The sequence below is a fragment of the Lissotriton helveticus genome, chromosome 1_1 (assembly GCF_964261635.1).
Source record: "Lissotriton helveticus chromosome 1_1, aLisHel1.1, whole genome shotgun sequence".
NCBI classification, from domain to species: Eukaryota; Metazoa; Chordata; class Amphibia; order Caudata; family Salamandridae; genus Lissotriton; species Lissotriton helveticus.
This window is the reverse complement of record NC_136057.1, coordinates 1,385,982,723-1,386,009,429: the sequence shown is the minus strand read 5'-3', so window position 1 is coordinate 1,386,009,429 and position 26,707 is coordinate 1,385,982,723. Positions and strand designations below refer to the sequence as shown.

Here is a 26,707-nt window from a genome sequence, read left to right as displayed (position 1 = left end):
TAAGTCACCTTGAAGAGACATGGGTGAAGCAGTCCAAACCTGGCATCAAGAGCTCGCAGTCGTGGTCTCAAATCAAGGAATTGTTTCCGACGATCAGCTGTCACTTTAGCTACATCCTGAGAAAGATATAATCGGTGACCTTCCCATATAACTTGTTTTTTAGCTTTTGCTGCTGAAAGTACTTGAAGGAGGTCAGTATATTGCAAAAACAGCATGATGACTCCGCTGGGTTTGGTGGAAACTTTAGGACCAAGTCTATGTGCACGCTGAATGTTAAATGAAGAGGAAGATCCAAAATTTTCGGTAGAAAGGTTTGGAAAAAAGCAGTTGGATTGGATCCTTCTGTAAGTTCAGGAAGTCCATAAAGGCGTAGGTTATTTCTACGATTACGATTTTCCAACTCCTCTGTCTGCCTTCTCAGAAGAGAGACATCCTTCTCCAGCAGCGAAATCTTAGAGCATGAGGTCTGAAGAGACTCCGTGGTTTGTTCCACCAGAAGAACCCGCGATTCGAGAGTGGACCATTTGTCGTGAAGAAATTGCAAAGTCTTAGTAGTCTCAGCCATGAAGGGTTTGAGTGCACGAATTTCCTCAAGAATAAGATCCATAGACGCTGAATGTGATGAAGAGCCTGGGGAGGGAGGATCCTTTTTTAGACGTTTTGTTGAAGCAGATTGTAAAAGTTTACTTGAGGGAATAGCTTTTGGAATTGCCCCAGAAGGTAAGTCCGGCTTATGGGAAACAGGATCATCCATGTTCTGAGTCGTGGAGTCAGAGTCTGAGGAATGACGTGGTTTGGTCTTAGAAGCAGTAAGCTTTAGGGTACGCAGTTTCCCCATAAAAGGCAGGGGGGAAAAATATCAGTGCCACCACAGACCACAGGAGGAAGATTTTATAAATAATATGCGATGGATAAGCCTTGTGGTGCAGCACTATTGAATGCGTACAGGAAATGCGCCCAACAATGCTGAGAAAATGTCGAATTATGCAGATTGGTATTTGTACAACACACTGCTCCTCCTGAGGAGAACTTCCATAAATATTGTGCGCAAATAGAACATCACTGTAAGTCAAGAAACAGTAAATCCATGCGTATTGACAAGGACAGCAGTGAAGAGGACACGCAGTATATCAAGCAAGTCAATATGTTATTGGAAGCAATGTTCGTGAGAAAAATCACTGCAGTGGCAATGCGCAGTGAGAAACTCTGTGGTAGACTTGCAAGTGTTGCGTGTGATGAACTGCCTTGGAAAGAGGCGCCATTCAGGAAAACGAAGCGGGAAGTGCTGAGGCAGAGTCAAGGTAAACAGCGCTTGCACGTCAGAATATAAAAGAGGAAAGCTGCGGCTGGAGAGGCATTCTGCAATGTGTTCAGACTATTGAGGCATGAGGCCGACAGTAAAAAGTCTTATAGAGACGACAATAAGGCATAAAAGCGGCACTTGCCGTTCGAGGAAATATCGCGGCAGAAAGTAAAATGGCGGCCGCCAGAACAGCGAACCGCGTCACTGAGGAAAGGAGCGCATGTCGCTGGAGTAGAGGAAAGTGGCACAGATCTTCCTGCTCACCTCATGTTCCGACATCTAAATCTGTGTGTGGTGTCCGTAATTGTCCGGTACAAGCGGAGATAACTGCCGGCGTCGGTGCTCGGTCAGCGGAGCTCCGACATCAAGCCGCCATCTTGTGCAGCGCTCAAGCCACGCCCCCAGTAATAGCAAATCTAATTAATAGAAATTGGAGGTGAATGAAAGTTATGCACTGTTTAAATGTACCCATACATTGAGGGATAGGAGTAATTTATACCACTCCAAATTCTTAATTACCCATATTGCCTGCTGACTTCGACAACGTTTTTTGATAAAGACAACTTGCAAGAGAACCAAATAGATAGATTCAATAGATAAAAGCAAATTTCCTACCATAATGACTTTCCACACTTCTCCCAAATAAATATCCCCCTTACAAAGGTGCGGGTATGCCTAGCACCTGGGATAGGAAATGCTGAGGAACACAGCCATGGAAAGCAGAAGAATGACCTTTGGAATTAGGTAAATTGTTAGGATGTGTGTGGCTGCGGTGTTTGGGCCCAGGAACAGCTGACAGTTAGGGAAACCACCCAACTAGAGACATTATTGAAAACGAAACAAAGTGGAGTCCTAAGTGGTGTGGCTTGTAGGGATGCTTTCACTTTATTTTACCCAGAATGTCCTGTATGCAGCAAACCTGTTTAAAAAACTGAATTTCCTCACATTTCTAAAACAGAAAGTTCCAGAATTTGTGGGGAGCAGCTAAAGTCCCTCCATACAACCTCCCACACTCCTATATATATTAACAGAAACTCTCACACGAGTGTGCCTAACAAAACAAACAGGAACATGCAATACAAGAACCCTGTGAAGTCAGTGTAGTGTCTATGTGGTCTTCACATGGTCAAAATCTTTGCCTATAACTGTGCCACATATTAGGCCTATTCACACAGGTGGGCTACTGTTTTTATCAGGAGAAGTGTAGGAGTGTTGGCTGGTATGACATTTGCTTTTTTCCGAAGTTTTGTCACAAAAAAGTAAAGGAAATGTGATTTGTAACCAATACTTTTATATTAGCAGGGCATTCTGGGTATAAAAGGTGGTGGGATTCACATAAGCCACATCACCTTGATATTCCTGAGTTGCTAGTTTTAAGAAATGTCTGGGATAGGTAGGTTTCTCTGCGTGCCAGTTACTATTGGCCTAACTAATGCAATCATACCCCAAGGAAACTCCCCATCGAAAGAGTTTTGTGCTATCTAGTTCCTCGAAACACTCCCAAAGCCATTAAAATATTAAATTTCCAGATAACATTATACTCAGTTCACCCAGGGCAACACAGATGTGAGTCGAGCATTGGCAGAGATATGATCCTGCTTGAGGGAGACTGGAGATGGTTACTGTGTTTTTGGAGAACTTGGTGAAAATCTGTCAAACATCATGTTCGAGGCACAGACATGGCCCGCCAATCAGGGTGAGGGAGATCTAGCACACAGCGATAGGAAACATTAGGGATACGTAGGTATTGGAAATATATATGGTTAAAGTGGATTGCCACATAGTCCAAGGGTGAAACCTGCTAACCAAAGACAGTTACTTTAAACTGGCATTTTGCTTTCAAACTTTACCAAATGCACTGTATCCAGTTAACCAATGGGCATCTCAAACATATAAAACCAATACATGTCTGAGACCCCAATACTCAGGAGACCAGGTGGGACATAGATGTGGCTCAAGTCTCATGTTCCTGCATGAGGGAGACTGGAGGGTTGTCTGGCACCCAGCGAGACAAACCTTAGGATACACAGACATTTAAAAAATATGATCATAGTTGGTTTCCATGAAGCCCAGAGGCAATACCTGCGAACAAACGACAGGTACCCCAACCGGACATTTCACTTTCTATTACGTTCTAAATTTTCAGAATGCAGGGCACCTCAAACCCACAGATAATCCATACAATTTCTCATACTCTCTGCTCCTTAGATCCAGGTGGAACACAGATGTGGGTCAAAACTTAGGAGGGACATGTACCTGCATAAGGGAATCTGGCGGGAATTATCATGATCTGGAAAACAATTGCTGAAAATCTGAAAATGTTCATTTTCAACGCATTCTTCCAGCCAGCCAGTCAGAGACAGGGGAGCATTGATTCCTCAAGTAGTAAGGAATCAAAATACAAGGAGAGTTTTCACTTTCCATATAGTTCCGAGTTTGATATCTGTCGTTCAATGAACAGTACACCATAAAGAGTGATTCTGAACCAATTTTGTGATCTGGGCTAATGTTACATAATTGGAAAACCCACACATATTTGGTATTGCCCGATTCCAGACATTCAGGGCAACATTTCTCTTCTGAGCATTGCAGGATTTCCTTATCTATTTAATAAATGCAAAAAAAAAATATTAAGCAACTTTGTTAAACAAAATAAAAAAGATTTCCACTTTTTTCATTACATCTTCAGGCTGCAATGTTATGATGTGTAATGTTAAGATATTTGTAAAGTGCACGGCTGCCTGAGCAATGGGGCGTCCCAGTGCTAATTTCAAAGAGGAGGACCATGCAGAAACAGAGGGTTAGACAGAAAATTACCAGTTCTTCACGGCCCTCCTAAAGGGCCAGTAATTCTGAATACTCCTAATGGATAGAGGTAGTGCATTCCAAATGGGGCCTTTGGCACAAAAGGAGTGAACGCCTGCTATCGCTCTCTTAACACGAGGGACACAAGCTCCATAGAGTTTAGCTGAGCGCGAGGCCGGCGAAGGGACAAATGGAAGGAGCAGATTAGATATTATTGGAGGGCCTTGACAGAGGTAAGATGCATAACTGCACATGTCGGGCCTGTGGTGTCACAATACCACATCCTGTACCTAACAAACTCCACACAATAACAGGGCCCAACCTCTGTCCCTCCCCAGATCAGCCCCCGACCTGTCGGCGCAAGCCACTTATCAAAACTCTGAAAAACGTACTCTTAAATGTTAGGTCAATGCCAAAGCATAAACACGAAATCGCTGCCCTTATTACAGACAATAAGGTTGATCTGGCCTTCCTAACAGAAACGTGGGCCGCTGACTCATCTGGGCCTGACTGGCACACCGCAGTACCCACCGACTACTCCCTAGCAAATATGGACAGGCAAGGAACCACTGGTGGGGGGGTAGCCATCATTCATCGTTCAACTTTTAAAATAAACTTTTTCCCACTGCCCATATTAGAAGCAGAGGCTCTATCCTTTACGGTCAAGTTAAACAACCAAGTAATATTCTCTGGCATCCTGGTATACCGGCCCCAGGCCCCAGAGGTCCCTTTACTAACGCCCTCCTAACTCTTCTGGAATCTACCTCAGACCAACCCACCTTCACCGCACTAGGGGACTTTAACTTCCATCTTGAGGATAACAACTCCATTGAATCCACTACCCTTATAGAGAATTTCCGCAGCTACGGACTCTCCCAACTAAGGACAGGACCCACGCATGCTGCTGGCCATGCCCTAGATGCCATTTTTACCAATAATCGCCATATTAAAGTTACGTCCACCACTATGTTTCCTTGGACGGACCATGCTGCTATTTTCTTTATCCTCACAGCTACACTGACAAATCCCAGGAGAAATGACCTTGTTCTTCCCACTAAAATTCGTCCATGGAAAAAACTTGAAGCCACATCTCTCACTAATACACTCAGAAGAAACATGCCCCCTCTCCCCAGCACAGATAGCAATAGCGGAGCAAATAAATACCACACCTGGCTTACCCAGGCTATGGATGAACAAGCCCCAGAAGAAATAAAGAAACCCAGAACTCGCTCAGCCACCTCACAATGGTATACCCCCGAAGTAAAACTGCTAAAGATAAAATGTAGAAGGGCCGAGAGGCGGTGGCGAATTGACTACACCTCTCAGTCTAGAACTGAGTATACAGCGGCTCTACACGAATATAAGCTAATGATAGAGCAAGCCAAGGCAGCCTTCTATACAAGGAAGATACAGGAATCCTCGAACTCCTCAAAAGAACTGTTTAAAACCATCACTCACCTAGCTAAAAGTCCTAGAGACACTATTTTCAAACCACGTCAAGACTTTGTGGAAAAGATAGCTCAATTCTTCCAACAGAAAGTTCAGACAGTCTATAATGATCTTAGTGGCTACCCACTTGTCAGAAATCCCTTCACGAAACAGATCGACAGTCACCAGCTCCAGAATTCCCCAACTTTGCTTTGCTTAGCGACGTTCAGGTCACCACATTGCTTCTTCACACTAAATCCGGCTCCCCACTTGACCCATGTCCCCCGTACGTATTACACCTGGTTCCTGACCCCTTGTTTTTAACTCACACATCTTTTGATTTTTGCACTGCACTCGATCCCATCTTTATCATTTGTTCATGGGTACCTTAGCGATTGATGGTGCGACCCAATTGAGTAAGGGCGATGGATGGGTCTCATTGACCAAGAGACATACCACCCCTTTTTTGGATGACCAAATGAGAACACTTGATCTACACACCTATTTGATGGGAATCCAACACATCTCTGTACGGGTCTTACCAACAATCTCAGTAGGTCCTTCGACAGGTTTGTCCTGGCACACATTCTGATATAGAGACTTATGTAGCTCTATTAGCGCCTAACTCACTTATGTAGGAGTTTTGCAGCAGCTCGGAGTACTTGAAGCTCCGTTATAGACCCCCGGTTCTTTTGTTGTTAGGATTACAGTTAGGGGGATACGAACTGGGCAGGTCTTTAAATTTCCCTCAGACCCTTCTTCAATTGTTTGTGTTTTCCTGACACGATCAGTCAAGCACTTACCCCGCTCCTCAATATCGCAATCACCTCCGGCCAGTTCCCCAGCAGTTGGAAAAAGGCCTGTATCAGGCCCATCCTCAAAAAAGAGACACTAGACCCCAATGAAGCAAAACACTACCGCCCAATATCATGTTTACCCCTTCCCGCCAAAATTCTGGAAAGTGCAATAAACAAGGAACTAACCAAACACCTGGAGGACAGCCATCTACTAGATCCGACACAACATGGCTTTAGGGCCTGTCATTCAACCGAGACAGCTCTAATAATAGCCTCGGAGAACATACGTCAGACTATGGATAAGGGAGGCAGAGCCGCACTGATCCTTCTGGATCTCACAGCGGCGTTTGATACCGTTAACCACAATGTCCTCATAAACAGACCCAAGGAGTTAGGTATCTCACACACAGCCCTAAATCTACTCAAGTCCTTCCTTGAGGCGCGTACCCACCTAATTTATTGGGATGGCCTCCAGTCGGACGAGTTCCTCCTGCCCTGCGGAGTTCCTCAGGGATCGGCCCTATCACCAACCCTCTACATCACCCCTCTGGCTGCATTGATAAAATCCCATGGCCTGCATCTAGTCTCCTACGCTGACGACACCCAACTGGCAGTCTGACTTGCGCAGACGGTGGAAGCTTCCGCCACCAGTTTTAAGAACTGTCTGTCAGACATAAAGAAGTGGATGAATGATCACTTCCTCAAATTAAACACAGAAAAGACGGAGGTGATCGAATTCGGCCATAAACCTTCCATCTGGAATGATCTCTGGTGGCCTCCAGAGGCAGGCACCTGCCCAGTTCCGGCCAACAAGGTTAGAAACCTGGGATTCATAATGGATAAAGACCTTACCTGTACCGCCCAAATCAGCCAGGTCACCTCAGCCTGCTTCTTCACACTGAAGGTCCTCCGTAAAATCCTGCCTTACATCCCATTCGCCCTGAGGAAAACGGTAGTGGGAGCATTGATAATGTCCAAGGTAGACTACTGCAATGCCCTCTACATTGGCGCAGGAGAAAGACAACTTGACAGACTCCAGTCAATTCAGAATGCTGCGGCCAGAGTCTTGCTTAATCTCCCTAAACGACACTCCACCTCCAAAGCAATTCGCGACCTTCACTGGCTGCCAGTTAGGCGCAGAATCCAATTCAAGGTCATGTGCCTGGCCCACAAATCCCTCTATGGGCAGATATCCAAGCAGCTTTCCAACCTTCTTCTTCCATATGTACCTGAGCGCTCACTTAGATCTAGCTCCCAAAATCTGCTACATATCCCTAGGACCAAGAGAGTCCGCTGGGGTGGCAGATCCTTTTCCCATCAAACACCCAAGCTCTGGAACAGTCTACCATCTGCACTTCGTTCTGAAAGGAGCATAATAAAGTTCAGAAAGGCCTTGAAGACATGGCTATTCATGCTGCCCTAAGCCTACACCTCCTTTTCGTCCTACAGCGCCAAGACGCCTCGGCATAAGAGCGCTCAAAAAATAGTTCAGTCAGTCATTCAGTCTTGAGAGGTAAGAATTTTGTGAGTGATGCATAGCCCCTTGAAGAGAATTCTCTTATCCACAGGGAGCCAGTGCAGCTTATGGATAGAGCTGGAAGCAGAGCAGAACTTCGGAAGGGTAAATAAAAGTTGTGCTGCAGCATTTTGGGCAATCTGGAGTCTCTTGGTTACCGCCTTATTGGATCCCACGTACAGAGCATTACAGTAGACCACCCTAGAGAGTATAATGGACTGAACAATTATCTGGCAGTTATGAGGGTCGCAAATTCCCAGAATGGGTTTAAAGCCTCGTAGGAGTCTGAAACAGACGCCTACTATTGAATTCACCTGAGTAGCAAAAGTCAGTGGGCTGTTGACCCAGACACCCAGGTTTTTAACCTCCATTTTTGGCTGGGGAGGTGGTCCTAAAGAGGGGGGGCCACAGGAGTTCGTCCCATAGTTGGATATCTCTCCCTAAGAGAAGAATGTCAGATTTACCAGAGTTTAGCTGTAGAAAATTGGCCGTCATCCACTCCACAATGGCCACCATGTTATCTTGGAATTTAACTAGGTTCTGTGTAGAATTGTTAGAGAAGGAGATCACAAACTGTGTGCAAATGGTGTAGGATAATGTGATCCCCGAGATTTAGCCACCTGAACAAATGGACAAATGTAAATATTAAACAGGGTTGAGCTCAACGCGGAGCCCTGGGGGACACCTTGGCGTAGCGTGGGAACCTGGGAGTTGTATGGAGAGGAAACAATCTGAAAAGATCTCTGGTTAAAAAGGAAGCAAACCAAGTTAGAACTGCACTGCCAATACCAATCTCCTGTAGGCATCCCAGCATAATGTCATGAGATTCGGTATCCAACGTGGCACTTAAATTGAGCAGAATCAGAGGCTATGATCTGTCTTCATCTAACGCACTGTGCAGGTGCTCGGTAACCACCAACAGTGCAGATTCGGTACATTCTGTAGGGGTCGAAAGCCATTCTGAGAGGAATCCAAAACCTGGTTCCAGAAAAGTGGTTAGAATAGCATTAATGTGAGAAGTGTGGCTCACTGATTAGAGGAGGCAGACCTGGGAGCAGAGGTCAGCCCAGGACCAGGGTTCAATTCCCGGCTCGGCGGGGTCTTGAGTCCTAAAATGTCCATGGACTTGACAATTCTCGCTCCGGTGCCTACTCGATTCACGGGTTCACACTCTGCGACTCTGGGCAATAGCTTGCTTAATCTCCACAACGGCCCCTCGCGGCGGGATGCCTGGCTTTCACCTTGCGGATACCCTGCCGAAGTTATCTCACAGGGGAATACCAGGACGGGTTCCCTAAGCAAGCGCTTAGAAACCGCTTGGTGATTTGCGCTATATAAATTCATTTACATTTTACATTTACATTTACTCTATGATTTTAGCAAGAAAAGGTAGCAGAGAGATGGGCCGAACGTTTTCTGCTTTGGAAGTATCCAGAGCAGGATTTTTAATAGTGGAATGTCTTTGGCATGTTTCCACACAGCCGGTACCGAAGCTGACGTCATTGATAGATTTATCAATTACAGGCATGAGGGGAAAAGATAGTCTTGAAACTTCAGGAACAGGGCAGGCCTGAGGGGATCGTAAGGGGAACCGGATTTTACTTTGTTACAAAGAGTTTGGAGCTCTTCAAAGGACAACAAGGAAAAGGAATGGAGGAATGACAGGGGTGGCTGATAGGCACCTGTAAATTAAATTTCCTGGTATCTGAGTATATAAGTTCAATCTTTTAGTAAAATACTTAGCCAGATCCACACATTGAGTAGTAGAGGTAATGATAGGCTCTGCTGCCAGTGTGGGTTTCACAAGGTCCTTCAGAAGAGAAAAAAATGTTTTGCAGAGTTATTACTATTTTTTATTTTGTTAGCAAAATGTTCGGCCCTTGACTTCCGAAGCAATAAGATATTGATGTGGAGTTGGCACCAATACCTAGCCCTGAATGTGCTGAAAAACATATATAGGTTGTATGACTACACAGAGCAACCAAAGACATACATATGTTTCAACACTCTAATGCTGCTTTAAAAAAAAAGCTTAGGCACCACAGGGGGGCGCAGCCACCCCCAGTAGTGAAAGGGTTAAATCTATACTACTATTATAAAGAGAGAACTGTGTCCTTTGAGCCAGGTAAACTCGAAAAGTACACCACCAATCGCAACACCCAATACAGCGTTGGAAGGGGGTGGGTCCTGTAGATGGACATAGGCTATAAAAAAATAAAATAAACGTTATTTAAAAAATAAACAATAAAAAAAAGTAGTCCCTAAGAAGTAGCGCCGGCCGTGTGCGCTAACAACGTGGACGTGCGTGCTGACATCATCTAGCGCGGGGAGGAGCGGCGGACAGCAGCGGTGAAGTCGGGCTGAGATACATGAAGCGCGGGGAGGAGCGGAACGTGTGCAGCTCAGAGAAGCGATGGGAGGAGGCGGAACGAGGAGCGGTGAAGTCGGGCTGATGGGAGGAGGCGGAACGAGGAGCGGTGAAGTCGAGCTGATGGGAGGAGGCGGAACGAGGAGCGGTGAAGTCGGGCTGATGTGAGGAGGCGGAACGAGTAGCGGTGAAGTCGGGCTGAGGTAGGTGAAGCGTGGGAGCGTTGGGAGGAGGCGGAACGTGTGCGGCTGAGTGAAGCGCGGGGAGGAGTGGAAATGTCGTTGCGGGCGGGGGCCGGGCGGGAGTGCACGCAAGCCTGAAATGCTACCCCCAGCCCCCTTCTGCCCCGGGCAACGCTGGGGCGGGCTGCTAGTATTATTTATAAAGTGTGCTTCCACCCATGGATAGGGTCCTCTATTGGTTAAAAAGTTCACACTGGCTGAGGGTGTCACACAAGACATTGGGCCTTTGCAATCTACTCCGCAGTCTCTACAGTGAACTTGTTTGTCTCTTCAGGAACTGTGGGAGCGTGACGACCTGTCCCTTTCGGCGTGGGCTGTGGGACTGGGAGAACCTGTAATCCTCTAAAATATTGTAAGGACCTAAAACATGGGGTACTTGCACTTATCAGCAGGGCTATGAGACTGATTTCCGGCTTCCCTCTGTAGTGAAAGCGATGCAGTGAGGATCTACATTTCTCTGCTGGGACTGTCGGGCCAACTCTGCTGATTTGAGAATATCGCGGTATAAATGGGGGTGGTGATGGACGGAGCATCTGAACCAATCAAACACTCAGATCTGGGTTTAATCCATCACCGTTCTTTAGCCCACTCTGCCACCCCAGTTCAGACATGGCCATATGCAAATCAGTCTGACCCTGTGCCTCATGGGAACAGTCCAGCCCGAACTGCCAATCCATGCCTTCACTGGACCGGAAACAAGCTTCCGAGGACCGGTTTCTGGCATTTCAGCCGTCTTCAGCCCCGCTTGCTTGAATCCAGTGGCAAAGTGAGCAAGGGACTCACGTCTGAGCATACCCTGCCAACTTATGGCGAACAAAGCGGTACAACAGGGGGTGGTGATGGACGGAGCATCTGAACCAATCAAACACTCACACCCAGTCAAAAGATCTGGGTTTAATCCATCACCGTTCTTTAGCGCACTCTGCCACCCCAGTTCAGACATGGCTATATGCAAATCAGCCTGACCCTGTGCCTCATGGGAACAGTCCAGCCCGAACTTCCAAGCCTTGCCTTCCCTGGACCGGAAACAAGCTTCCGAGGACCGGTTTCTGGCATTTCAGCCGTCTTCAGCCCCGCTTGCTTGAATCCAGTGGCAAAGTGAGCAAGGGACTCACGTCTGAGCATACCCTGCCAACTTATGGCGAACAAAGCGGTACAAAAGGGGGTGGTGATGGACGGAGCATCTGAACCAATCAAACACTCACACCCAGTCAACAGATCTGGGTTTAATCCATCACCGTTCTTTAGCCCACTCTGCCACCCGAGTTCAGACATGGCCTTTTGTGCCGCTTTTGGCCGCCATAAGTGTGGCAGGGTATGCTCAGATGTGAGTCCCTTGCTCACTTTGCCACTGGATTCAAGCAAGCCGGGCTGAAGACGGCTGTAATGCCAGAAACCGGTCCTCGGAAGCTTGTTTCCGGTCCAGGGAAGGCATGGCTTGGCAGTTCGGGCTGGACTGTTCCCATGAGGCACAGGGTCAGACTAATTTGCATATAGCCATGTCTGAACTGGGGTGGCAGAGTGTGCTAAAGAACGGTGATGGATTAAACCTAGATCTTTTGACTGGGTGTGAGTGTTTGATTGGTTCAGATGCTCCGTCCATCACCACCCCCTTTTGTACCGCTTTTGGCCGCCATAAGTGTGGCAGGGTATGCTCAGACGTGAGTCCCTTGCTCACTTTGCCACTGGATTCAAGCAAGCCGGGCTGAAGACGGCTGTAATGCCAGAAACCGGTCCTCGGAAGCTTGTTTCCGGTCCAGGGAAGGCATAGCTTGGCAGTTCGGGCTGGACTGTTCCCATGAGGCACAGGGTCAGGCTGATTTGCATATAGCCATGTCTGAACTGGGGTGGCAGAGTGCGCTAAAGAACGGTGATGGATTAAACCCAGATCTTTTGACTTGGTGTGAGTGTTTGATTGGTTCAGAAGCTCAGTCCATCACCACCCCCTTTTGTACCGCTTTTGGCCGCCATAAGTGTGGCAGGGTATGCTCAGACGTGAGTCCCTTGCTCACTTTGCCACTGGATTCAAACAAGCCGGGCTGAAGACGGCTATAATGCCAGAAACCAGTCCTCGGAAGCTTGTTTCCGGTCCAGGGAAGGCATGGCTTGGCAGTTCGGGCTGGACTGTTCCCATGAGGCACAGGGTCAGACTGATTTGCATATAACCATGTCTGAACTGGGGTGGCAGAGTGGGCTAAAGAACGGTGATGGATTAAACCCAAAACTTTTGACTGGGTGTGAGTGTTTGATTGGTTCAGATGCTCCGTCCATCACCACCCCCTTTTGTACTGCTTTTGGCCGCCATAAGTGTGGCAGGGTATGCTCAGACGTGAGTCCCTTGCTCATTTTGCCACTGGATTCAAGCAAGCCGGGCTGAAGACAGCTGTAATGCCAGAAACCGGTCCTCGGAAGCTTGTTTCCGGTCCAGGGAAGGCATGGCTTGGCAGTTCGGGCTGGACTGTTCCCATGAGGCACAGGGTCAGACTGATTTGCATATAGCCATGTCTGAACTGGGGTGGCAGAGTGGGCTAAAGAACGGTGATGGATTAAACCCAGATCTTTTTTTTTCAAAACAGATTTTATTGATTGATCAGGTCAAGACATAGCACAGCTCTCCACAGTCAGGAGATGACTGCCAAAAAGCAACACATGGTTCAGCATCTTGTAAACCCAATCAATAAAACAAGCGACCCCCCCAACTTCCCCCACCACCCACAACCACCCAACGACCCATCTACCCACCCCTTATCCCTCCCTAACCCAGTGCACGTGATCACACAAAGCCTCCGGTAACTGTTGATATCATGCCAGGCGCCATGCCCCTCCCCAGGCCTGTTATTCATTGTCCAAGTCTGGACCATCGTCAGTTACAGCTGGGGGCTCTAAAACCAAATCCCTATAGTCGGCCTACCTTTTCCAAATGTTGTAGTGTTTGCGGGGGCATCCCCTGGCTTCAAACACTGGGCGCTCTAACCCCGTGAAATAGTCCAGTCCAGCCTTCCATGCACACAGTGGGGGAGCTCGCCCATGCTTCCATGCACGTGCCAGGTCCCGCTTGGCCACAACCAGGCCCAGCAACAAAAGGTGACGTTTGTAGATATTCCCGCCCACACCCTCCAGCACATGGAGAAGGCCCAGGCGATGGGTGCGGGGGAGATCCCATCCCAGCACTTACGACAGGCAGTTCCATACACCATTCCAGAACCTCGTTAGGCCAGCGCAAGACCATACTGTATGCAACAGGGTACCCCTCTCAACTCCACACCGCAGGCACTCCGGGGACGCAATCAGACCCGCCTTCCACAGCCGCTCCCATGTATAGTAAGTCCTATGCAAATATTTAAATTGTATCAATCGGAGTCGCACCGCAATAGCCGTCCCACGCGGGGACTCCAGGGCCTCCCTCCAGTCATCTTCATCTAGAGGTCCGACATCCCTTTCCCAGGCTTCCCTCAACGGGAGCAGGGAGGAGGAACAATGAGTGACCAGTGTTTGGTAGATGCGGGAGACCATCTTATCTCCAAGGTCGCCCATGAAAACTTTAGCTTCCACCGGGCTGAATTCCGGCAGCGACTCCAAACCAACCAGACTAGGCGCGAGCGCGTGGCGAACCTGCAAGTACCTGAAAAATTGGGTCTTGGGCATATGGAATTCATTCCTAAGCTCCTGGAACGACTTGAGTCACTCCGGACATAACATCTCCAAGCGAAGAGATCCTGATTGAATCCCAGCCGCCAAACTCCCCTAGGGAGGCCAGCGCGGGGAGCCGCCCATTGTGCCACAACGGGGTCTCCGCCGTCAATCTACCCCACCAGCCCATGCGACGCAGCGCTTGTCGCCAAACCGCAAACACTACCTGCGTGGCACACGGCAGCCGCCTCCTCAATCTGGCCGAGTAGAAGATGGTGTGCAGCGTATTGACCCCCATCAGCGAGCGTTCTAGAGCATACGCCGGGTCTCCACCGTCCCCATACCACCATTCATTAAGCACGAGTAAATGTGAGGCCTGGTAATAGGACAGTAAGTCCGATGTAGCAAGACCACCACAGTACATGGACAGGAAGCAGGTGCGCAGCGCCACCCTCGCCACACCCCCGGCCCACAAAAAGCGGCCTAGGACAGAATTGACCTGCCAGAACCACTGAGACGCGATCTGGTGCGGATGATTCTGCAGCTGATACAGAAGGTGCGGAAGTGCGACCATTTTAAATATCGCGGACCTACCATATATGGTAAGAGGCACCCGGGACCATGTTTTAATATCCGTCTGTACCTTCTCCCAAACCGGCATCACGTTGCGCTCCCATGAGATCATCGCTGACTCGGACAGGAACACTCCAAGATACATCAAGCCCCCGGCCGCCACCTGTAAGGCCGACGCCCAAGAGCCTGCAGCTGCCCCGTTACCCAGCACCCAGAGGGTGGACTTACGCGGGTTAAGACAGAGGCCCGACACTTTGCCAAAAATGCGCATGATTTCCAACACTCGGGGCCCGATCTATTTAAATCTGTGAGGAAGAAGAGGACATCGTCTGCGTAGAGCGCGATCCTGTCGGTGAGTCCCCCATCCCACTCGAAGCCCCGTAGCTGCGCGTCAATGCGTACCCAAGAGGCCAGGGGCTCCATGGCTAATGCAAATAAATACGGGGACAGAGGGCACCCCTGTCGGGTTCCCCGTCCGATTGGAAACCTCTCCGACACCGCTCCGGAAACACGCACGGACGCCGTGATATCAGTATATAGCAGTTTGATGTACGAGATAAACACCGGGCCGAGGTTAAGATGAGGCAGGAGCGCGAATAAATAGGTCCAACTCACAGAATCAAAAGCCCTATCTATATCCGCCAACAGCAAGGCCGCCCGCTCCCCGGTGGCCCCCATTGCATCCACAGCCGTCTGCGCCCGTCTAATATTGTGCCACGTTGCTCTACGCGGCATAAAGCCAGCTTGATCCGGGTGGACCAGAGCAGCTACGTATGGGAGAAGACGGTTCGCCAACGCCTTGGCCAGCAGTTTAGCTTCGATATTGAGCAGAGAGATAGGGCGGTACGAGTCGTGCCGGTCAGGGGGCCTGCCCGGCTTCTGAAACACCACCACCTCAGCATGGCGCCAGTCAGCTGGCAGTCGACCCAGGTCCCGTGCCGCCTCTAGTGCAGCCCTGTAATGGGACCCCAGTTGGAGTTGGAATTTCTTATAGAATTCACACGGGAAGCCGCTCGGTCCGGGCGCCTTCCCGGTGTTGAGCTGCCCCAGCGCATCCCCCAGTTCCTCGGCCGTGAGAGGGAGGTCCAGCGCCGCTCTTGTCTCGGCGGAAACTGCCCTCGGGGGCAGGTCGGCAATAAATTTATCGACCGCGTCAGCCGGAAGGTAATCCTGCGGCGCATATTGCCCCATATAATATTCGGCAAAACTCGCCCCCAATTCAGCCGGGTCCGTTATAGCGACACCATCCCCATCCGTGAGTCCAGGTCGAGTAAGTGGCTGCAGGGTACGTTGACATAGCCTATGGAGCATAGTACAGGACTTGTCTCCCCACTGATATACTCTACTCCGCGTGGCCAGCCATGCCTGTCTGGCCTCATCGAGCAACACGGACGCATAGGACTGCTGCGCCTGCAGGAGCAGCCACACCGCCACATCATCTCCCTCTCCCCGACACCGCCTCTCCAGAATTGCCACCTGCGCTGCTGCCGCAACTATGGCCTCACGACGTTGGCGACGGGCCGCTGCGCACCACGCTATGTCGATTCCCCTCAAGGTAGGCTTCATGGCTTCCCAGACCAACGTCACGTCCATGTTCGCCACTAGGTTTTCTCGCCAATAATGGGCTATCGCACCCCGCATGTGCTGTATATAGTCAGGTTGCTGAAGGTGCCACGAAGACATCCTCCATCTGAACGGTTGTCTCTTCCTATGTAATTCAACCTCCACGGCCACCGGGGAATGGTCCGACAGTCCCCTGGGCAGTATACCCGCCTCCCGCACTCTACTCAAACACGCACAGGGCACAAAAACATAGTCCAGCCACGAGAAGGAACCATGCACAGCAGAAATATAAGTATATTCTCGGGCCTTAGCATGCATGTAGTGCCAGACATCCACCCAGCCCAACCCTTCCACCATCGCACTCAGTCGGGTAGGGGCAGCCGCAGTCTGCGTCTCCCTCGGTCGTTGACGGTCCACGCAGACGTCCATCACATCATTCCAATCTCCTCCCAACACTGCCAGGGACTCAGGGATTTATGCCCACACCGCAAACAACCTCTCAGCCAGGGACCACTGCAAGAGGGGGGGGGGGCATAGATACTACCAAACACAACGGACTCCGAACCCACCATCCCTTTCACAAAAACGCACCTGCCCTGCGGGTCTATCCACTGCCGCTCATGTACGTATGCCAGCCTACGATGGACCAAGATGGCGACCCCCCTGGATCCCCTGGAAAACCCAGCGTGGAAAACCTGTTGGTAACCAAATCTCTGCAGGTTAAGAACTTTCGTCCCCATCATGTGCGTTTCTTGCAATAGTAAGACATCTGCTGCCTCCCTTTTCCCCCATCTCAAAATCGCCCCCCTCTTGATTTTATCCAGCATCCCTCTAACATTCCAACTCCTTATGCGCATGGACTCCTTGGGGAGCCCCTGAAGGGACACGTCAGCCATAATCCAAGGGGACACAAAGCAGAAGCACCCCGCACCAGGCCCAGGCGCACAGCATAGTCAATAGCAAGGCATTAGAAATCACGTGCACCCCCCACCAACCACCCCAAACCCCCCTACCCACACACCCCCAAAACATTTCCCTCAACTCCCAAACCCCCGTCCCCCATCCCTATACCTCATAGAACTCTGAAGTATCTGTCGCGGCATGGGCAACATCGGGCCCATAACAGAGCGCCCAAGGCCAACCATACCAATGGATCCCAACTACCCACTCAATCAAAAGAACCCCCCTCCCGCCGCTCCCACCCTCATAGGGGGCAAGGAGCCCCTGCATAACAGCTCCCCGAACCCCAACCCGCTGCCCCACACATCAGCAGTATGTAAAGCGAGCGGTGGCTATACGCTGAGCGTTCAACTGTCTGCTCAGCAAGGCACAGCTACGCAATTCCCCCCAGCGGGAGCCTGTGATATCAGCAGACAAACACAATCCCCGAAGGTCCTCAATTATCAGTTTCGGAGTGGGCAGAGTCCGCCGGTGCGCCGTCTTGTTTCCCACTGCGAGAAGAGGAGCGCTTCCGTGATCTAGATCTTCTGTGTCTCTTGCCCCGCACACCCTGTCCATCCCGCTCCTGCGACGGCTCCCTCGACTGACCCGGGTTCAAGCCAGGCTGGGCATGTGGCCGGATTCTCACTGTCTCATCCGTCCATTCGAAGACCGCCTCCGGGGTATCAAAGAAGTGGGTCCGCGACTGGAACACCACCCAGAGGCGGGCCAGATAAAGTAAGGAGTATTGGATTTTCAGACCACGCAATTTCGCCTTGGCAGCCAGAAATGAGTGTCTTTGTTGTTGCACAATTCTAGTGCAGTCCGGAAAGATCATGATCCTCTGATTCTCAAATAGAAGTGAGTCCTTCGCCCTCGCCTCTCGCAGAATAGTATCCCTATCGTGAAAATTCAGGATTTTTGCTATCACCGGCCTCGGCCGCTCCCCCGCAGGTGACTTCTGCGTCAGGGCTCTATGTGCGCGCTCTATCACGAAACAGTGTGATAGAACATCCGGAGGGAGCCAGCTCTCCAGCCATTGGGACAAGAAGCGTTCCATATTCCCCTTCTCACATCCTTCGGGAAAGCCTACAAAGCGAAGGTTATTCCTGCGCGCCCGCCCTTCAGCATCTTCCACGCGGAGCGCTAGGCGTCTCTGGACGTTTTCCATCGCTGCCAGCTTCTTCTTCAGGGCCCCCATGTCGTCCTCCACCACCGAGATTCTGGATTCGGCCTCCGTTATATGTGCCACCGCATTGCGCAGGTCCTGGCGCAGCAGGGTCATGTCGGCCCCAACTGCCCCGATTTTGGCATCTAGCATATCCCTGGATTGAGTGATTGCTGCCATGAGCGCTGCATTGTCCGGCCCCGTCCCTTGACCGCCTCCAGATGCTCCAGGACCCCCACTCGGCCCGGTGAATTTATCTATGGGCCCCTGCTTGGCAGTCCCACTGCCCCCTCCGCCCCTGGTCATGTCTGAGGCGCACTGGGAGGCTGTCCGCAGGGTGGTAGCAAGGAGCCGCAGCACAGACACCACACACCACCAGTAAGAGTCCAGGGGGCACCACTCGAATGTCTCTCCTGCCCCCGGGTGCACAGCTCCTCCACACTGTCGTCGTCGGTCGCTGGGGGCACCCCGGGCAGTACACAGGTCCGCCCTCCCGTTGAAGGTGCTCACCGTGGCCCCTGCCGGGTCTTGTCTCCGCGCCGCGGGACCCCTGGACTGGACACTGCTCCACAGGGGGGACTCGCGGCTCCACTCTAGGCCATTCACCACTGGGGGCCCCCCTCTCCACACAGTCCAAGCACACTGGGTAGCCCCTGGGCGCCGCAGCTGCGGGTCGCGGTCCCCCCGCACTATCGTCTGCACGCACAGTATGGACCCCGGGAAGCACTCACTTCCTTCACGTCGTCACCGTCCACGCTGCCGCAGGGACTCACAGTGTTCCCCAGGGCTCGGGCGGCACACCTGTTGGATCTTCCGGCCGTCTGCTGGCCCGTGGTCCAAGGAAACGCCGCAGCTCTATTCCAGTCGCACAGGGCAGGGCCGCCACCGGATTCTCCTTCTCGTGGCCGGGAGCCGCCAAACCCGAGGCCCCGGTCTCTCGGGTTCTGGATAGGCCTCAGCCCTCTTCCGGCGATCTAGCCTCACGGGCTTTCACAGGCGTAGCAGGGGACGGTCCAGATGGAACCTCCACAGCTCCGCCGCCAATCAGGGTCTCCGGGCTAGAAGCAGACAGTGGTGCGGCCGGCCCGCACGAGGAACTCCCGTCCGGGAGGCGCCAAAATGGAGGCCCCGGCTTCACTCGCCGGGACTAGGCCGCAGGCCGTTTCTGCCGCCAGCACCGCTGCAGAGGGCCCGGGAACACCACACTCTGCACCGGATGATGCCCCCCGCTGTCCGGCACAATTACCCCCGGTGTGGGCTGCAGGTCGGGGCCGGGAGCCAGGATAAATCAACGGATGGTTGTCGGGCTGGTGGGAGCTCTAGAAGGCTGCATCCACCATCTTCGCCCGTGAAGCCACGCCCCCTAAACCCAGATCTTTTGACTAGGTGTGAGTGTTTGATTGGTTCAGATGCTCCGTCCATTTGTACCGCTTTTGGCCGCCATAAGTGTGGCAGGGTATGCACAGACGTGAGTCCCTTGCTCACTTTGCCACTGGATTCAAGCAAGCCGGGCTGAAGACGGCTGTAATGCCAGAAACCGGTCCTCGGAAGCTTGTTTCAGCTCCAGGGAAGGCATGGCTTGGCAGTTCGGGCTGGACTGTTCCCATGAGGCACAGGGTCAGACTGATTTGCATATAGCCATGTCTGAACTGGGGTGGCAGAGTGGGCTAAAGAACGGTGATGAATTAAACCCAGATCTGTTGACTGGGTGTGAGTGTTTGATTGGTTCAGATGCTCCGTCCATCACCACCCCCTTTTGTACCGCTTTGGCCACCATAAGTGTGGCAGGGTATGCTCAGACGTGAGTCCCTTGCTCACTTTGTCACTGGATTCAAGCAAGCCGGGCTGAAGACGGCTGTAATGCCAGAAACCGGTCCCCGGAAGCTTGTTTCCGGTCCAGGGAAGGCATGGCTTGGCAGTTCGGGCTGGACTGTTCCCATGAGGCACAGGGTCAGACTGATTTGCTTATAGCCATGTCTGAACTGGGGTGGCAGAGTGGGCTAAAGAACGGTGATGGATTAAAACCCAGATCTTTTGACTGGGTGTGAGTGTTTGATTGGTTCAGATGCTCCGTCCATCACCACCCCCTTTTGTACCGATTTGAGAATACCAGCCCTCCTATTTGGAGACTTTCTGGCAGGGAATGACTACAATATTTCGCAGGGACTCTCAGTAAGTGATACCCTTCTCTGACAGGCTAAAAAATAGACTTTAAACACAGACAGTGTGTACCTGCACTGCCATGCAATGCACTGAAAGGTATTCAAAGCATGCAGTCCTCTGCAAGAATGTGGGCGAGTGAGTGCCCTCTTCGTGGTGCAGGGACTGTGAAAGAGTGAATACCTCTCCTTCCCAGCAGGGCCTGTAAGTCAGTCAGTACTTTCCTTCCCTGCAGAAATGTAAAGCAGTGAGTAGCTACGCTTCTATGCAGGAGTATGCAACAGTTGGAACCTACCCTTCTCTGCAAGATCCTCCATCAGTGAGTACCTTCCTTCACTGCAGGAGTATCAGAGCATTCGCTTCCCTTTGGAGATCTGTGCAGCAGGGAGCAGCAGCACCCGCATAGAGTTCTGTGTAGCGGTGAATACCTATGTGCGCTTTTAGAGGTCTCGGAGACGGGACTCTTGCACCCTTCTAGAACCCTGTGATGTATTGAGCACTTCTTCCTTTCTTGGTCTGGGGTGCAGTGTACCTCTCCACTCTGCTGGTCTGTGAGGCAGCGTGCTGCTACACCTCTTTGGGTTAAGTCTCCGAAGGAGTGAATTCCTGCCTCCTTCTGGGGATCTATGATGTGGGAAACAGCAAGTTCCTGCACTTTTAGAGAGAGGCCTGTGAGGCAGTGACTTACTCTGTACTCGCATGTTGGTCTGTTTCTGCCCTCACCTCAAAAGGAACTCAACTTTGTACCCTTACAGGTCTGTGAGGCAGGGAGTTGTTGCATCCCTTTGGTCTGTGAGGCAACGAGTCACTCCTTCCCCCCGTACGTCTGTGTTGGTCTGTGAGCCGGTAAGTATCTCGACAGCGGTTGAGCTGTACATGTCGGTATTTATTTATTTTATTTCATGCATTTTTATCAAGCGCGGACTTTACCCGAAGGTGTCAGAGCGCTGTAAAATAGAACCCGTTACGTTACATGAGTGAACTGTTGCAGGAATAGAGCAAACAAAAATAGCATGAACAGACTGTATAAGCAAAAGTAAGAATAAATATGACAGGTCTGAATTCCTGCCCCTCTTCCTTGGTCTGCGTGTATCTTCCACCCTCTGGGGGTCTGCGGAGAGGGTGGGTTCCTGAACTCCTCTCAGAGGTCTGTGATAACCTCCCCCTCTGTCCAGCTTCGCCTGCTGCGCAGCTGCTGGGACCCTGCCTGCCAGGCGCCCCAGGCACCTACCTGCCCCGGCAGGCCCCGAGCATGCGGTGGAACCGGTTTGCAGGCTCAGGGAGGGGAGCCCTGCCTCCGTCTCCCGAAAGACCTCAGACTGACGCAGCCCGCCATCGACCCTGTGCTGCCTGCGAGGCCTCCGCAGAGCCAGGAGGGAGCCGGCCGGTGGGGCTTCCGGGTGACGCTGCACCTTCACGCCGAGGGCTGCGGGCCTTGTGCTCCCCGAGGCGACCATTGCTGGGAGGGGCCGCCGTGCCCGAGCGTCGACACTCACGTCCAACGCACGGGACGAGAAACATTACTGCTCTGCTGTGCCCCAGCTCACGAGGGAGGCGCCGTGGAGCTTGTGGGGCCCCGGGAGGACCCCACCAGTCAATGCGAACATCTGGCCTTCAGCTCACGAAACAGCAAGTACGAAAGTGTTGACAGCAAGTGCCACCGAGCAGGAGGGGAAGCCTCGCGGCCCTTTAGGGGCTCAGCTCTGCCTTGTCGTTTGCTTTTCCGGGGTGTCAACATTGGGCCTATTTACAACACAGCTTCACATGAAGGTGAGATGCGGCCCCATAGTGATGCTAAAACTATTTAGCGGCATGGACTCTCTCTGGGTTACTTGCGTTCCCATTATCAAATGAATGAACCACTTAAATACAATTAACATTTGCCTCTTGGGTTTGCCAAAATATCCTGTCTTTTGGGGCGCTGCCACCCCACAGGAGTGCAGCCAAGGATCTATCTAAGGAACCGTGCCCACGAACTTTGAAAATCCAGCTTTGCAGTCACCCACACAGATTATCTGGAATTTGTGTCGCTGGCCCTGTACTTAAGAGTCACCCAGAGGAATTCCAGATGGTTTAAAAATTTCTATCTGTCATATTTTTACACACCTATGAGCGGCCTACCTGTTCCGCTTCCACGTACTTTGAGCATTGAACCGACCACTGGTGGGGGCTTCGTATTCTACGAGTTCACTGAGGCAAAGGAGACCAGAAGCTTGAGCTCTGAGTTCACGGGGGACAAGCGGAGCAACCTAGAGGACCCACGCGAGGTCAGCGAGGCCTGCGGGCGAGAAGACGCAGGACTGGTGGCGCACACTGTCACCCCACATGACATGGAGGGCACCAAGGAGACCGACCACCGGCAGGCCATGAAAGCGCTGGCCCAGCAGGCAGGAAATGACACATGTGCTGACTGTGGTGCTGCAGGTGAGCTCTGGGGCAGCTGGGGTGGAAGCACTCTCTGCATTAAAGTGCCATTGGGGCCTCGTATTCTGAGATGGGGGTCATTTCTGACTAGGTCCAATAATAGAGATAACAGCTTGGCGGCAGATATAGGGACTATAGGTTTTCCAGCTCTAGTGCCATCTCAAGGAGGGGTATTGAATTGAAGTGATACCGAATATTGTAGTCAGGATATTGTCTTAGGTAAATAGTATGCCCTAAATATTGATGTCGAAAATATTGCCCCACTGGGATTAATAATGAAAAATCTACACCTAATGGGACAATATTTTGTAAACAATATGTTGGGCACAATATGTAAAGCAATATTTTTGTATGTGATATTCTAGCATACATCTGTTGATTTATACAGACTTAATAATACCCTCACTCTCTTTTAGAATTTTTGAACTTTCTTCTCTCCACTGTTAACATTTGTTTCCCTCTGAAGTTTCTGCTTTCCCTTCGTCTCCCCTCTGCACTTCCTGAGCTGCCTGGTATTCATGCCATATAGACTGTAAATAAAGCAGTAAGGACTCTTTTCCTGCACTTCCTGTGTAACCTATAGTCCATCTGATGGCATCATTCTCTTTCTCCTGCAGAAACAACCTGGGCTTCCTACACATTGGGAGTGTTTATCTGCACGAACTGCTCCGGCATCCACCAGAACCTCTATGAACACAGCCAGGTGAAGTGCCTGGAGGACCCGTGGGAGGCGGCAGAGGTGCAGGTGAGAGGGCAAATTCACAGGCCATGCCAGAGGTTGTCAACCAACTGCTGCCTACAGAGATAATGTGAAAATCAAACACCGGGCACCTTGAATTCCAATGGAACTGGGGTAATTCAGTATTCAAAACAATGCCCCAGTAGGAATCACTCAGAAATACTTTACCATACTTTGCACAGGGGCTAACTAACATAATGTCCCGCTGTTACAACCAATGAACTACACAATCATAACAGTGGTAATTTAGATTAGATGTACAGGTATATACACACACATATTTCTATGTGTATGTGTATATATATGTATATATATATATATATATATATATTCCTCAGAGTTTCCCCACATTTTAAGGCAGCACTCCAGGCAGGTGGATTTCAACAGAAACTTTTTTTGAAATAAAGTTTCTGTTGAAATCCACCTGCCTGGAGTGCTGCCTTAAAATGTGGGGAAACTCTGAGGAATATATATATATATATATATAATGTGACAATTTCAATAAGTGAATAGGTGCTTCAAGTGATGGCACTGTAGAATCCAGTTAAAATAATATTTTGGATTTCTCAGTGTCTGGCATCAAATGTATTACATTGATTTATGTCTGTGGTCAAGTGAGCTGTATTATGGTATCACTCATCCAAGACCTTTTGTTGTGTTATTACATTTCTTATTTATTCATGAGTAGACACTGATAGTTCCTATATCTTCCTATAGGTGTTAGTGTTCTGAAGAAGGCTCTGCTTAAATAACCACGAGGGGTTGAAACGTCCACTTATTGCTCTTAATCATGTTTGCATTTAATGTCGGAGACTGAGAAATCCAAAATCTAACTTTAACTGGATTCTACTTGTGTAATCATGTCACAGTATTTCTAAGTGATTCCTACTGGAACATTGCTTTGTAAATATGGCTTTTAGCAGGCTTCTACAACGAGTAGCTCATGAACTACTGGTAGCTCTCCAGCTACCTGTAAGTAGCTCTCCTGTATGCAGCCAACCCTACTAAATTAGAAGTTTTAGCTAGGCTGACATAATTTACATATACCAAAATTGAAAGTGTGTATTTGAGATGAAAATGTGTTTATTTTCATGAACTCATGATATTTTAAAGAAAATGGCAGAATTTCCCAAAAATATATAAAGCTGATTGGTTGCCAGCAGTAATGTAATAAAGGCTTTGTCAATATGAAATGCCTCTATATGGGTAATACATAACAGCCATAGCTGCAGGTTCCTCTGTTACCAAGGTAATAACATTTGTAAAAGGTCTCCTCCATGCCACACGATTTATCACTCAGATATCAGTTTTAAATATATTTTGGAAATTCAACCATTTTCTTTCAAATATCAGCTCATGAGGTCATGAAAATAAACACATTTTCATCTCAAATACACCCTTTCAAATGTGGTATATGTAAATTATTTCAGCCAAGCAAAAGCGTCTCATTTAGTAGGGTAGGCTGCACACAGGAGAGCTACTAACAGGTAGTTGGAGTGCTACCAGTACCTCACAAGCTACTCGTTGAAGAAACCTGTTTTACAGAATTGCAAGTGCTCCAGGTCTCACAGTCCACACAGAAAAAGGCAGGCAGTGACTTTCCCACTGTCCCTAAAGAGACAAACCGGTTCACTGTAGGGACTGCGGAGTAGATGCCAAAGGCCCAAGATCATGTGTGCCACCCTCAGGCAATATGGCCTTATTAGCCAATAGAGGACCATATCCATGGGTGGAAGCACAGTTTAGAAAAATACTTAACCCTTTCACTGATGGGGTGTTTGCGCACCATTAGATTGTATAAATATATGTATCTACTTAGTTTCTTGGTACACCAATAAACACTATATACTTTTTGGGCACATTCAGGGCTAGGTATTGGTGCAAACTCCAAATCAATATCTCATTGCAGCCTGAAAATGTAATGAAAAATTTGGAAATCTTTTAATTTTTTTTAACAACGTTGCTCAATATTGTTTACATTTAACAAATGGATAAGGAAATCCTGGAATGCTAAGAAAAGAAATGTTGCCCAGAATGTCTGAAGTCTGGCAATACCAAATTATGTTTGGATTTTCCAGCGAATGTAGTCTGCACAATAAATTAGGTAACATTAACCCAGATCACAAAATTGTAGCAGAATCCATTTTTATGGGGTACTGTTCATTGAACGACAGATATCAAACTCAGGACTATATACGAAAGTGTAAAATCGCGATATATTTTGATGATGTACTACATGAGGAAGGAAGGCTCCCTTTTCCCAGAATGGCTGGCTGGAACAATGCATTGAAAACTGTATTTTTCTGATTTTCAGCAATTGTTTTCCAATTCATGATAATTCCCTCCAGTTTCCCTCAAGCAGGTACATAGACCTGCCATGGCTTGACCCAAATCTGTGTTCCACCAGGGCCTCCTGAACAGAGGGTATGATAAATTGTATGGATTTCCAGTGGTTTTGGGGTGCCCAAATGTTAAAAACCAAGTGCAGTGCATTGTGGAAATTTAGAAGGTAATTGAAAGCGAATTGTCTAGTTGGGGTACCTGTCTTTTGCTCGCAGATATTACCCCTGGGCTGCATGAAAACCAGCCATGATCATATATTTTAAATGTCTGCATATCCCAAGGTTTCTATCTCTGGGTGCCAGACACACCTCCAGCCCCCCTCTAGCAGGAACATGCGACTTGATCCACATCTATGTTCCGCTCGGTCTCCTGACTATTGGGGTACCAGGCATGTATGTTCGAGATGCCCATGTGCAACTGATTTTTTTTTTTTTTAAAGCAACTGAAATCAAAATTCCAGTTTAGAGGACCTGTCTTTTGTTCGCAGGTTTCACCCCTGGACTATGTGGCAATCCACTCCAACCATATATTTTTGATACCTACATATTCTAATGTTTCTATTGCTGGGTGCTAGATCTCCCTCACCCTGATTGGCTTGCCAGATATATGCTTTGAACATGATGTTTGTCAGATTTTCAGCAATTTTTCCAAAAGCACAGAAACCATCTCCAGTCTTCATTACAGAGGAGGATATCTCTGCTAAAGGTTG

General features: G+C 49.6%; 1 protein-coding gene across 1 annotated transcript in view; it reads left to right on the top strand.

Moving 5' to 3' along the window:
* The first annotated feature begins 21,798 nt into the window (after window positions 1-21,798).
* The window catches only part of LOC144825233 (arf-GAP with dual PH domain-containing protein 1-like), an 81,038-nt gene continuing 76,129 nt past the window's right edge, over window positions 21,799-26,707 (top strand). Inside the window, exons 1-2 of the mRNA XM_078684081.1 lie at window positions 21,799-22,916; window positions 23,534-23,661. Of these exons, the coding sequence (XP_078540207.1) occupies window positions 22,601-22,916; window positions 23,534-23,661 (444 nt within the window). The 5' untranslated portion in view covers window positions 21,799-22,600. The remainder of the gene's footprint in view (window positions 22,917-23,533; window positions 23,662-26,707) is intronic.